The following is a 13,759-nucleotide window of genomic DNA, read 5'->3' as shown; positions in this document are numbered from 1 at the left end:
CATTCTTCTGTGTTGCTTGCCATTGAATGCCATTACTTTTTGAATAACTGTATTTGGGGACTCTAACACACTTTCAAGCAGCAATTAAGGCAACAGATCAAGGCTGGGAGGAGACTGTTTTTCTTAAACCTGGCCTCTTAGGCTAGGAAAAGATGCCAGCAAATGAAGTGGATCAACTGTACTGTGGTATGCAGTGGTACAGCTAACCCACCTCTTTGGGTGAAACACGTGTCGGCCCCTGTCCTACCCACTGATAGGGCAGGGCGAGGGGCAATATATTCTTCCCTGGAGATCCCAGGAGTGGGTCTAAGTAAAGGGGAAAGTTCTGCTTTGTCAGATCTGCTTCAGGGAGACCCTGGGGTGTGTCTGGGTTAGTGAGCAAAGCCCCACTTTTCCTGCTTACCCAGATAGGTCCCCAGAGACCCTGAGGATGGGTCTGGCTGAGTGGGAAAAGGCAGACGGGTGATCTCAGGGCTCGAGAGGCTTGATGTCCCAAGATTCCTCAGGTTGCCCCTGGGGGAGCTGGGCAGGTGCTCCAGGGGCTTGAGAGCGCTGCCCACCCTGTCCTGAACGGGTACTCTCCAGAGACTTGTAAAGGTGGTGCCTATCGAACTATCTTTTGTCATTTTGTTACATGCTGTTGTTGTCTGTTGCTGTCTCTAGTGGGTTATGGAATAGAGAAGATCCCACACAACTTACTGATTCGTTTGATGCGCCTGGATGGGGGAGTATTTAGTTGATTGCACGATTTCACAATGATTGCACACTTAATTCATACAGCACAATTTTATTTTAAAATTCTTTGCTACGCATATAACACTGCTTAGCTTTAAGAAATACCACAAACGTTAAGAACACAATAACTACACATATCAGAAACAATGCTCCAAATGTACTTCCTTAAAACAATTACAATTACAACTAAAAGTTAAATTTGAATCAATACTATTATTTTTCATGATATACTCACAATCCTAGAATTCCGAGACGGCAAACACCTAAATATGCTTTAATTCCTCAGTAGTACAATTTAATGGGCTGGCCTCAGTAGTACGGTTCAATGGGCTCGCCTCAGCAGTACGGTACAATGGGCTGGCCTCAATACTGATAGGACTAAGTCCCCTTCCTTCAGTCCCTTTCGGGCGCTCCACGGCTTCAGCGTGAACTAAGAGATTCGTGTTCACGGAGGGGGTGGTTCAGGTGATCAGTCTGATCTGGCCTACACTTGCGATTCTTCCTTCGTTCTGCAAGTGAGGTTACCTCCAAATTGGGACAGTAGGTTACAGTTTTTATTGAGTGATAAATAAATAGGCCCCTCCTACCCAAACCTGTCACTAATCCCAAATTTGGGCTCAGATTTCACTCAACAGATTTCTGCTGGGTTCAGTTTCTTTTGTTGTCATTTAATTATTTTGGCTGATTTCCACACTGCAGCGACCTTTTCTTTCCAATCTTTTCAAAGGCTCCTAGGGTTTGATTTCTCGGAATGTGGGATGTTTGCTTAAGGGTCATTTTTAGGTTAACTTTGTTAAAGGCCTCTAAAGATAAAATTCAAGAGTTAAGACTTTGAGCAAAGCCCGAACCTTCCTCACGCAGGCCGAAACAATGGCCTAGATAAGAAGATGAATCTTGTCTTCTTCCTAAACTGGCTAATGGGCAACTATTACAAACATTCAAACTATTACATTCAATATGGCAGTTGAGTGCCAGTATTTGAGATGTAGCAAAGGACTGAAGGCTCAACCTGTCTCCAGCAATGCAGTGTAATGCTAGACTTAGGAAAGCTTGCTCAGGTTTCTGCCTGCTATTAGGTTTCTGCAGGCTTGCTGCAGGTATGGCTACCCAATGTTGGTTAGAGCTACATATCTAACCCGTATGCTGTCTGTTTCTCTGTCTAATTTTTATTCCTTTCCTTTAATCCTACTGAGCTCCAGCAGTGAGATATCAAACAGTAGTGTGGGTCTCATGCTGCCTGTATATGTATGTGTGCGTATGGGGGAGAGCAGAATATTCAAAACACATGGTTCAATTTACAACTTCCACCAGTGCAAGATAGATAGCCTTTCAATTCTTGAGAAATAATGTTTAGCCATTGGCTAGAATAGACAGAAGGTTTCCTGCTATTTCCTAGTGAAGCTCACCGATGTTACTGAGGTTTCTATGGGGAAGTTGGGTATTTCCAATGGGGGATATTCATTCCTGGTTATTTCTGAGGAATACCAGCAAATACAGATACTTCCAATCCAAAGCAATCCAAGACATTCCCACTCAATCCCTGTGAATACTAACAAATGACAAGTGACATTTGTATACCCCAGGTGTCCCCCAGGAACGATTCCCTGGGAATGCCACGAGGTCCCCACGAATGCTGAGCTTTCCTGGATATTCCCCTCACATTCTTCCATGTACTTTGGATTGTTTTGGATTACTGGGAGTTCGGGTGCTTGATTCAGATTGCTTTGGTTTCTTTCATGTTCATTTATATTGCTTTGGATAGGTTTGTGTTGCTTGGGACAAGTTTGTATCGCTTTTGGTTGGTTTGGATTTCTTTGGGATGCCTGCGCATTCCTGGCCATTTCATGGCGCTCAAGATTTCTAGCCCATGAGTGAGCAGTGTCCTCAGGCCTCTGTAAAGCTATCCTAGTGGGGTGACGGCTGGCTGTCTGGCCAGGGGCTGGTAGCAGAAGCACTCCAGGTGCTGCAAGGGCTGAATCTGTTCTTGAGAGGAGCAGCTACGTTGACCCTGGCCTGCAGTCATTTTACACTGATTCTTTTCCCAAAATAAGATATTCCTGAGCTCATCCATCACCTGCAAAACCTCTGCCTACTTTAACCCCATTGCTATCACATTTCTGTGGAACAGAAAAGTCCCAAAGTCAAGTTTCAACTCCTCTACACCAACAGAACTGTCTCAAAAACAGGCCTTTGTCCTTCCAAACGAGGACTCGAGATGTTGGTCTATTGTAGAGTGAGGCGCTGGCTGCTGAAAGCGAGCCTAGCCCCCTTAGAAGAATAAACAGGGCCTAGATCTGCTCCAGCAAGACCACCAGAGCCTGGAGGGGGAGGGAGGGGCGGAAAACCCTAGACGGCTTCTGTAGTACCACTAGGCATGCAGGCCTGAGCTTCACCAGGACCAGACTGAAGGTAGCTGCCTCGCCCATGTTGCTGCTCTCTTATTCTGCCGTTAGAGTGGGAGCCTGGCCATGCAGACCCAATTGGGAAACGCCAAAGCAGGTAGAGACAAGCACCACTGAAAATACACCTAGGAAAGGCGAATCTGTGTCCCAGGGCTTAATCTTGGCCCTCTCCTCAGCTTTCCACCACTCTGCTGGAAAGACCGCACACAGCAAAAGGGGTGAGACCTGGAGGTTTTAGCTACTGTGAACTGACAGCTGCATAGTAGAGCTACTGTCCCCAGACTTTGATGCGGGCTGCAGAAGCGGCTCCCCTTTGGCTGCAAGAGGATCACCATAGGCCCTGGCTCTGGGTGAGTGCCGCACGGGGAAGTAAGGGTACAATCCTCAGAGGAGTTGGGAATGCTGCCCCCATTATAGGTGGTGTTATTAGCAGCACCCAGCGTGCAACAAAGCTTCTGGGAGCTGGAGAGGAGCCAAGAGATGCCCCTTGCCCAGGTGTGTGCCAGCAGGCATTGCCAGTGCAGGCTGTGGGAAGGACACTGCCCAAGAGGCTGTTGGCCCAGGGTTTGATGTGCTGACCAGCTGTGTCAGGCGGGGTTCCCTGTGGGTGCTCCTGGGATGCTGTTCTTAGCTGCTGAGTGCTCAGCTTGCTGGGTCTCTGTGACATCGGGAAGGGCCTGGTGGGCCGGGGGACAGGACCCCGGCAGAACAGGCTGAGACATGCTCTGCAGCTGCACTTGGCCAGCTGTGACCCCACAGCACAGGAGGGGTAGCGCACGCCAGGGCACCGGTGCCAGCCAGCAGCAAGGGGCTCCGCCGCTACCTGGAGCAGTGGGCAGGCTTCCACCACCCCTGGCCTGAGACCCCTGCGAGGCCAGCAGCCTCAGGGGAGGTCTTGGGATCCTTTGCTGCAGCGTGGCTGTATCTGTGATCCATGCAGTGGGATCCAGGTCCCTGTGCAGACAGCTCCAGTGGGAGACCTGTAGGCTGGTCCCCACAGCAGGCCCAGTGTGACAAGCGATGCCAGGCAACAGCTACACAACAGCTGGCTCCTGGCTGATGCCCAGGGTTACCTTGCTGTCCTGCTGGAGGGTGGACAAAAGCCCCAGGCCTTGCCCTGTGGACTGGCCATGCAGGGAGCAGCCCACCTCATGCCCAGGCAGTGCTGGGGGGAGCTTTGCTTCTTGCACAGGTGTCACAGGGACCTGAGAAAATTCCCCGGTCACCTGTGAATCCGCAAGGGAGCCACCTTCCCCTCTGTGCATGGCTCCCTTGGGGCTGGTACCGCTTTCTGGCTGGTGGGAGTGGGGGCACCTGCCCTTCGAGTCCCCCATGCAGCCTGGTTGGGTCCGTTGTGTCCCAGTGCACTGATGTAGCTGGCATCTGCTGTGAAGCACGGAGGCAGGCTCCTGCTGAGCTTAGCCGGCCCAGCCGCACACAGCAGTGCCACTCAGCACAGTGACGGTCAGCACTGGGGCCTGCAGTTCAAATGCGATTTATCAGCTGTGTGGAGAAATCTGTCAGGTGGCGGCTGCAGGGGATGCAGTGGCACATTAGGTGGCACGCAGCTCAGAAATGATCACTTGTGCTGCTTTGCGGGGAATCACCTGCCTTTGGAGCCCATTAGCCATCTGCACAGGACCCCAGCACTTGTGCCTGGACCTCAGGGGGGGTCATGTACTCACTGTTCAAAATCTGTATCGCTGAGAGCGGGAGAGGCAGCCAGGGCTGGCACGCACATTTTATTGAACTTTTCCTCTGTCAAAGGAGTTTAAATGTGTAATGGAGAAGCAGCAGACAGGCTTTGACCTGCGGATGTCTGCTGGCTGGATCAGAAATGCTGGAGGCTGGCGGCAAGAGAGTAATAGTGGGGAAAAATCCCTGGTCATGCCCTATTCGCTCTCCCTTTCAGCAGCCGATCCCTGGGCACGTCTACGTGAAAAGCTCTGTTGCAGTAGCAATGAGCTATGGCAGCACAGCGTGGGGGGCACTAACCGTGATGCTACTGTGTAGGAGCTCATAGGTGGCCCCTGATAGCCCTGACCTCCCAAGGGTAAGCAGGGGTCAGGGACACCAGCAGGTCCTCAGTCCTGGGTGTTTGATCCCCTCAGGCAGCTGTGCCATGCTGCTCTTCTGCTTACAAAGCTTGGGTTAAACCCGCGGCACTGTAGCTAAAGACTCAGACAACTGTTCCCTGCACTGGCGCGGAGAAGGACGGGTCAGCACTTCTGATTTCAGGGGCCGCCTGATGACCCAGTGATTGCAGGGGGAGAATCTGCCCTCTCCAAATGGCATTGTCTGCTGGCTTTAATCCCTCACCCTCGCTAGGTGGCACCTCCGCGTTATCTCAAGGAGTGCTCTGGCCCTTTGTGGCATGACCAGCTGGTTGGCCTGGCTCCTGCCCTCTGTCTCCAACTCCCTGCCAGTGGCACAGCCACCCGCTTGGGAGGGCACCGTAACTCCTGAATAACGCATCCTGAAAGGAGCCTCCTAACTACATGAGAATGAAGCTTCAAACTCTCACAAAGTACAATTAGCAGCCTCCACCAGACCCCATTTTTTCCCAAACACTTTATTTTTCCTAATACAAATTTAAGATGTGGTATAATCTCGGGTGCGATTTTCCAAAATGTCCTCTCGTGCGGTAGGCAACGTGACACGAGAGCGCGCGCTCTGGCCAGAGCTTTTGGTATCTTTTTAAAGAAGGAAGATTGTTTTTTTGGCACGCTGACACCAGCTGCTGTGGAAAAAAGAGAGCAGTCACTTAATATAGAAGAATAAAGCAAGGGTGTCCGCAAAAGTCACATCACCTAACTTAGGCGGTGTCACTTCCCCACGCATACCTGTGTCGACCCTCATGTCATCTGGTATAGGAGGTGCAGCATCATCAGACAGCGTCTCAAACTGTTCCACAGAAAGAGGGGAAAAAAAGAAAAGTCGGGCCAGGTGCTGTTTGATCTGCACTCCTCAGGATTACACAGTCACAGAATGAGGGGCGCGTGAGGGGCAGGAGAGGGACAATTCATCGTGCCCCTGGGGAAGCTGTTCCTGTAGTTAATAACCTGTTGTGTAACAAGAAAATAGTGTGCACCTTTTTCCTTGAATGAATCTCTCCAATTACATCTTCCAGTCACTGCGTTCTCTGGAAGATTTAAGAGCCTTTACCAATTAGAAACTTTCTGTACGTAGAGGTGCTAATGGCCCACGATCAAATTGCTGCTACGCCCTCTCTCTTTTTCAGTTGAATAGATAGAGTTTCTTTAGTCTCTCACACTGAGGAAGGATTTCTGGACCAAAGTTCAATCTCATGTTTCTTTTATGTACCTCTTTTAGTTTATCAGCATCCATTTAGTGTGAACATAAGAATTGGATACAGCATCCAGTAATGAGCTCACTAATGCCGTAGTCAGTAGCAATGATGCTGTCGTATTTGTGACCTACATTCCAGTGCATCCAAAGGTTTCAATACCCTTCTTCGATGATGATTCCTAAGGTAACGTCTTAGTTTATGTAAAGTCCGTGATTTATTTTATGGACATGCTTAAGCATGCAAGAGAGGGGCTTCCAAAGACTACGTGCATCACAGGCAACAACTAGTTTTTAAGGCCATAATACACATGGTGAGCTGGAGTAAAAGAAGCAATAGTTAGGATAGAGATTAGGAAAAGGCACTCAGCCCTACTCCTATTGAAACCAGTGGAAAAATACCCCTTGTCTTCAGGGATAGCAAGATTGGAGCCAACAATCTTAAGAGGTAGAGCAACCTGGCTGGAGAACAGACTCCACTGCGTGGCTAGAGGCAACCTCTGCATAGAGTTGACAGAAAAGATATCAGCACTGAATGAAAGAGTGACGAGCCTGCAAAACGTAAGGGGTCAGCTGGGGGAGCCGAGAGACCTTTTGAGGGCCAACTTCCCAGCGTTGTGTTACCCGAGGTTTTACAGGATATTTTCCACAGGCAAGTCCAATGAGTCTTCTCTGTCCCAGGCCGGGCACACGTCAGCAGAAATCCCTGTAAACCAAAACACATCCACAGTCAGCTCACCTGGGACTCATTTCCACTTTTATGACTGATGTTTCTAGTGTTGTTTTAGCATCACTGCAAAGCAGTGTCCTGAGAGCTTTGGTGCCAATGGGCCTGTCTCGGCTGCTTGTGCCCCAGCAGGGAGTAGTGCAGTGAGGTGCACCATGCCTGCTTCTGTGCATGCTGCCTTCACAACCTCATGCCATGTAACCACCTAGCGGTGTGGTGTTGGTTGGATCCAGGCAGCTCTTGCTCCTGGCTGAGCCTACTGATGAACGCACGCCACCCGATTTCCATTTCAGGGGAGGGACAGCTTATGCAGAGCTCATGCCGCAGTCCTCATTGCGGCGATCCCTGGTGCAGTACTGAAGCACACAGACATGCCCAGTGCTTAGGAAGAACCAGTACATGCTCTCCTTTTTTTCTGGAGCGGGTATGTCTATGTTTTCATGTGTTTTGGTGCTACACCTGGGGCATGCTTGTATACTGCCTAGTGCCTGGAAGCATGGGCCCCATTGTCCTGTCCTAACTGTGCACATAGAGGATGCCATATGAACGAGCTGGTTCTTCCAAACCCACAGACTAGGTACAACTTCAGATTCATTGTGCAGGCTGTTAGTGGGGAAGTTTGTGCTGGGAATTGCCAGACAAAATGAAAACCATGTGGAAGGTGTGATGAGCTTCCCTTTAAAACATGACTCTCTTTGCCAGAACAAGTCTGTTTTGGAGAAATCCCCCACACTGGTAGCATAACTATCCAGAGGTTCTGGTTTTATGACTTCTAAATCATCAGACCCCAAGCCTGGAGCAATGGTCACACGTTGGATCCTAACACAAGGAATTATTTGCACAAGCAACTCCTCTGTCCCTGTTGGGGTCTTGTTTGCACTTGTACCTGGGATTGCCTCGTCAGAGCTCCATGTCTTAGGCTCTGCACTACTGGACAACTGGGAAAGAGCCTTGTCGGCAATTCTCTCTGGGTCCATGGTACTTTGGCTCAGTTGGTCACTAACCACCCGTGAAAGGGGGTGATCGGAGAGTTCCTCAATTATGATGGTAACCATGTCTTGAGGAAAATGTGCATTGAAACCTGTTACGTGTCTTGCTCAGATCCAGATCTTTGTAACACCTTTCTGGGAGTCAAAAGAACAACTTGATGAAGTGTTTCTTCCTGTTCTGGACGTAGCAGTGGTTCTTGCCCTGTAGCTGTCGCGAGGCTGATTTGATGTCTGGACAGGCCTTCTTCCATGGCCTGTTTCAGGTTCTCAGCAAGTGCATTCACTTCAGCCCTTGATAAACCTCTCTGGTACCGTGGGCTTGTGCCGTCAGTTGAAATTAAGACTTTTGACAGGAGTCTAGTTAATATTTCCTCCACAAACGTCATGGGTACCGCGGGAATACATGGGTTTAGAGTTGGTTTTGGAATCTCCTTTATCTTGCCAACATCGCTAGGGAATTTGTCAGCAATCTTTACACCTTCAGGTGTTGAAGATGAAGTATCCTCTGACCTGGCTTGAAACTGAGGTTTGGCAACTTCTTTTGCTATTGTAGCTGCTATCCTATGAGCTAAAATATCTTTGTGATTTGTTAGGTCTCTGCCAACAAAAATACCAGAATCAGCCAGTTCTGCAGTGCTTGTGCAAGCTGAATCGAACAGGTCTCCCATGGCCTGGCTGTCTTCAGTGTGTAAAGATCTTCTTCACTGATATGTTCATTCATGTTCCTCTGCTGTTTTGAGAGCAGTACTTGCAAAGCCTGTAGACTTTTTTTAGTTACATCCTTCAGCAACAAAGTCTTTTCTGCATCTAAATGCTCGATGGAAAAGAGGGAAGAAACCATGGACAGAAGATTTCCTGCTAGTTTTTCAATGATACGAGGAACTATTTTACCAAGGTCAGATGGGAAGCTGTTTGGGTTCTTCAGAGGCTCAGTAACATCTCTGGGTGTATCTCCAACAATATTGACAGCTTCGGCATGGTGGTGAAGAGATGATTCTCCAGAAAGAGAGCTCTGCAGTGGACTCCCAGAAATCTCTTGGAAGACCAAGTCACAAAGAGCTTCGGAAATAACCAGACACCCATTTCTTAAGCAGTTCTGCATGTTGACTTGAGACTGAAACTGTGCCAAAAGCTTGTCATAAACCAAATCAGCAATGGTTTGAATCATAGCATGCTCTGTGGCATGTGGATGGTCAGCGTGCTGGCTACAAATGTCATCATCTTCTGAGATTTTTGCCATCCCTCTACTGATTACCTTCAGGTGAAGCAAGTCAAATCCTGCAAGCTCCATTTTCTTTTCCTTAGAGGAAGATGTGCAGGCAGCGGGAGGCAGAGTATCAGATAAAAGCTTGCTGATTATATTTTCCGAATACATGTTGCAGACCTCCGGAGTAGATGGTGTGGGACTTTGGCACTGGGAGGTGCTTTTAGGAGCATCTTTGCAAAGCTTCTCATCAGTTTTCCCAGGATATAGAAGTTTATACAGAGCTGAAGGAGGTGCTTTTGCTAAGGGTTGGTGATCAGTAATTTCTCTCCTTCGCAAAACACTTAACCCCTCTGCTGACCCACTCTTGTTGCTTTTCATGTTTTCATACAGTGCGACTTTAGAAGCACTTTTGTGCAGAAGATCAGATAAACTGGAGTGAATAATTTTGTCTGTCAAGGTATCTATGTCAGGGAAGAGACCCCGATCTTCTGAAGGCTGCTGGGCTGTGGCCTGACATCTGGAAAGCTCACTTAACACCAAATCAACCAGATCTGTACTGAACCGTGAAGGATCGCTTCCACGGATCGCGCTGTCCCAAGCAAGTAAGTTTTGGGAAGGTACACATTTGTTCATTAGTTCATCATATGAGTCTTTCAAAAAGGTGTCAGCATAAATACCAGCAGGTGACTGCAAGGACTGAGGCTCAATGGTGTATGCTGGCAGTGGTGCTTCCCCTTCAGGGAATATTTTTCTGTATGATGACAAGAATGGCTTTCTCACAAGGTGTCTGCCAATCTGGGGTAGAGTTATGCTGGAGCTGACTGCCCTTGGCTTGATGAGTATATCCTGGGGGGATGCAGAAGGTTTGAGCCCCACAGCTCCTGTGTGATAACGCACTTTTCTGAGTTGTGCAGTCTTAGGGACCTGGAGCTGTCGTAGCATTTGCCCTTCCCTTTGGACCTCTTTCCCAGAACTGAGCATTCTTTCCTGGGCATTGATCGGTGAAAATAATTTTCTAAGCATGCCTGTTTTAGAGTGATCATGTGTGACATCAGAAGAAATATCTTCCCTAAAGCCATGGGTTTCTAATTGGCCATTTTTTTGTGATTTGTGCTGAAAGTAACTTTGGCCATAGGGAAATTGCTCGGCTTGTTAAATTATGCCTGGGATGCTCAAGCAGACCTGCCATGCACGTACTCTCCTTGCACAAATGAGCGATTTTATTAGCTGGATGAGGTGGTACTGCTGCTGGTTCAGTCTCGGGAAGATTGTGTTCCCAAAACTTTCTGCCAAGAGTTGGAGACAGGCCAGGTGACTGTTGAGAAGCCAGTGAGGTTAGTTTTCCTCTACTCCCTTTCTTCCCACGTCTTGGAGATCTCCTGGGTGTTATCTTTCTGCCTGCGTAGACAAACTTTTGGCCTCCTCGTCTGTCAGATCTCTTGCGGTTATTTTTCTCTTTGTATTCTATCATTGCTGGATAGATGATATCTGTTATCTCATCCACAGCCCATGTCATCATATTTGTAACTGCATCAGTCATTTCTTTGGTCTTGTTTCTCTGTAGCAGGAACAAATGAGAAAGGACAGTAAAGGTGTTAATGAATTCCTTCATTCTGTCTTCTACACATGGCACCTGCGGTCTACTGAGTGCAATTCAAACTTTTAGAATAGATAATAATAGCCCCCCAGGAAATGTGACAAATTCACAGATGCTGGGGTCGGAAGGGACCTCAGCAGGTCATCGAGTCCAACCTCCTGCTTGGGCAGGAAAGAGTGCTGGGGTCAGATGACCCCAGCCAGATGCCTATCCAGGGAAGGGAGAACTAAGGGAGGGTGGAAAGGCCTTTGTGGACGTCAGAGGAGTGGTGGGGGGAGCTCTTGTTAAATGTGTACCTGTCTGACTTGGGTGCTGCTGCGCTGAAAACTAAAGGGTTGCTCCATGTCTCAGCCACTGGGGATCAAGCACAGAGTGACGGACAGCTGGACAGGGCTGCAGGGGAATATGGGGATCAAAGCTCCCACCCATTTAAAGGGCACAACTAGGTATTTCATCCCCAGTCCAAATATTTCAGGGGGCCTGAACTGGCAGAGATCACAACTTGCTTTTACACCAAAGTTACTCCCATGTTGTTGCATGCCAGGGCCCTGTGACCTGGGCCTGAATTACAGCCTGTGACTGAGAAGGGCCACAGCCCTGAGCTCATTAACCATGAGGAAGGGTTGGGGACCAAGAAGAGAGAGGGGCCCAACTGCGCCACTTGGCCCAAACCCAAGAGCTTCTGGGGGTGGCAGCTGCGGGGCAGGAGGGTTGGACAGAGGAATAGGAATCAGATTCTCCCTCACCTGTATCAGCCTCAGCCAGAGAGACCTGCCACCACAAAGATGTGTTCAGGTCTGAGCCGCTGGCCTGGGGCTCTGGACCTGGCCCTGCAGGCTGATGTCAGCCCTCTATGAGGTCACTGACTCAATGGCCCAGTGCCTGGTATCCTACCAACACATCTCTATGAGCTCACGGTCTGCCCTGCCCTCCCCACCCAGCCGGGCTCATCCCCTACCCATAGCAGCCACTTCACCATATAGTCTAGCATATCCTGTATCCCATCCCTAATAGTGCCCAGTGCCCGAGGCTGGAGACCCCTGTCCTGGACAATGTGGGGGCTAGCCTGGCCAGAGGGGGGGACAGTTCTGCCAAAGCCCATGTAGTGCGTACAACATGCCCAGCAGCGTGAGAGAAAACCAAGGGTGTTTAACTCAAGCTCTACCCGCCCCGAAGCACATTTATGGAGTGGCTTCAAGAGCCACTCTGATGCACGTGATGCTCTGGGAGTTTTATTTCATGTCCCCATGCTGAAAAATGGCAGTGGGGGTGCTTTAACTATAGCTCATTGAAAGAGCTTTAGTTAAAGCACCCCGACCACCATTTTTTACCCCTCTGTCTTTGATTTTTCAGTGCAGGGACACTGCTAGAGCTTGTCCAATACCATGCTCCAACAGACTCCGGCCTCATGTGTATCACACTTACGTCTGCTCCCATATGCCTTGTTGCATGTCTATAGGTGCCCAAGTGACAAAACTAAGTGGAAGACATGGGAGTTAGGGGTACAGCCTCTGAATTAGAACTACCTAGACGTTAAGCCTAGGGACAGGCATTCAAAAAGCCAGAGCCTGAATTGAAGCAACCTTTGCAGGATAGTTTAACCTGCCTAGGTTGAACTGGTTTGTAAGAGCACAGACATTCTCTCTGGACTGAGGCAATGTGGACAGGGAGCTGGAGGGCACTAGAGCAGGCCCTCAGCTGCAGGGAAGCTGTGCTGGTAGGGTATGGCCAGTCTGGGATGAACTGGTCCAGCTCAGGTCCCTGCTGGTTGGACAGGGAGTGGGGAATTAAACCGCTCTCAGGCCAGACCCCCACTCCTGCCTGGCCTTGATGTGGCTGGGGAGCAGAGGTGCCTAGGCCAAAGAGCTCCTGCTGGGCTGGAGCAGAGAGCCTAGGCCAAAGAGCATGCCAGTATGTTGGAGGAGTCTGGTTTTAACTTAAACCTGGTTGAATGTAGTTTCAGACTCAGCTGATTTGGTTCAAACCGGTTTATGCCATGTCTGTCCCAGACTCCTTCCTGGTTTATCTCAAACTGGTTTTGGATGTTTTGAAATTGGTTTATGTGCACTGAATTCTGTTCTGGATGTGGGGAAAGAAGCTTATTTCATTAAAACATCCAGGTGAGACTCTTCTTGGAGGTAGTTGACAATGAATTCCTGCCTTTAAGCCCTTGTATTAGCTAATACAATAATTACTTGGCAAAACCTAAATGGCATTTCTCTTCCCTTCCCCCACCTTCAGAATGGCACACCAGTCTCCCCAGCCCTGCCCTCTCTTGAAATGGTACTTTGGGATCTGAAGGATGCTGCAAGTGCTTCCCTTGTGGTTGTATATGGCTTCCCACCAATACGGTACCTGGAGGCATGCATAACCAGACACTGTCCACATCTTTCAGAAGGTAATGATTATATTGCACCCCCCCCCCCCCCCACACACACCTTGAAACAATCTCAGCTCTGGACTTGATTCAGTGATTGGTAAGGGACATTTGTGTTCTTGTCCAATAATCAAGCTATAAGGTATCACTTCTGTGATTTGTGTTTGCAAATTGCTGTTTAAAAGTACTATGGTTCATTGTGCCAAACGTGGACTCAGTACCCCTCTGTCTTTGATTCTGCTAGATAAAATGTATTTGACAGTGCTATGCGTTGTTTGCAGTAGCACTGGTTCCATGCTGATTAAATAAATTGCTCCAGCCCAGCCCAGGGCTGGAAAGTATGCTGGGATGCTGGGGCACTGTGATTTAACTTGAACCAGGAAGAGGTCTGAGACAAATGATTTGGGTAAAACTGGTTT

The 13,759-nt window shown here is 49.0% G+C and overlaps 1 protein-coding gene across 4 annotated transcripts in view; it reads right to left on the bottom strand.

Annotated features, from left to right (window-relative positions):
* Nucleotides 1-786: 786 nt before the first annotated feature.
* LOC109284143 (uncharacterized) overlaps nucleotides 787-13,759 on the bottom strand; it is a 28,411-nt gene continuing 15,438 nt past the window's right edge. For 2 of the 4 annotated variants that reach the window (XM_019491477.2, XM_059730684.1), the window contains exon 2: nucleotides 787-10,924. In XM_019491477.2, the coding sequence (XP_019347022.1) occupies nucleotides 8,749-10,389 (1,641 nt within the window). In that variant the 5' untranslated portion in view covers nucleotides 10,390-10,924 and the 3' untranslated portion in view covers nucleotides 787-8,748. The remainder of the gene's footprint in view (nucleotides 10,925-13,759) is intronic. The other 2 variants (XR_009463375.1, XR_009463374.1) reach the window with 2 other exon arrangements.

This window comes from Alligator mississippiensis, chromosome 7, assembly GCF_030867095.1.
Source record: "Alligator mississippiensis isolate rAllMis1 chromosome 7, rAllMis1, whole genome shotgun sequence".
Lineage (NCBI taxonomy): Eukaryota > Metazoa > Chordata > Crocodylia > Alligatoridae > Alligator > Alligator mississippiensis.
This window is presented reverse-complemented; position numbering and strand designations above follow the sequence as displayed.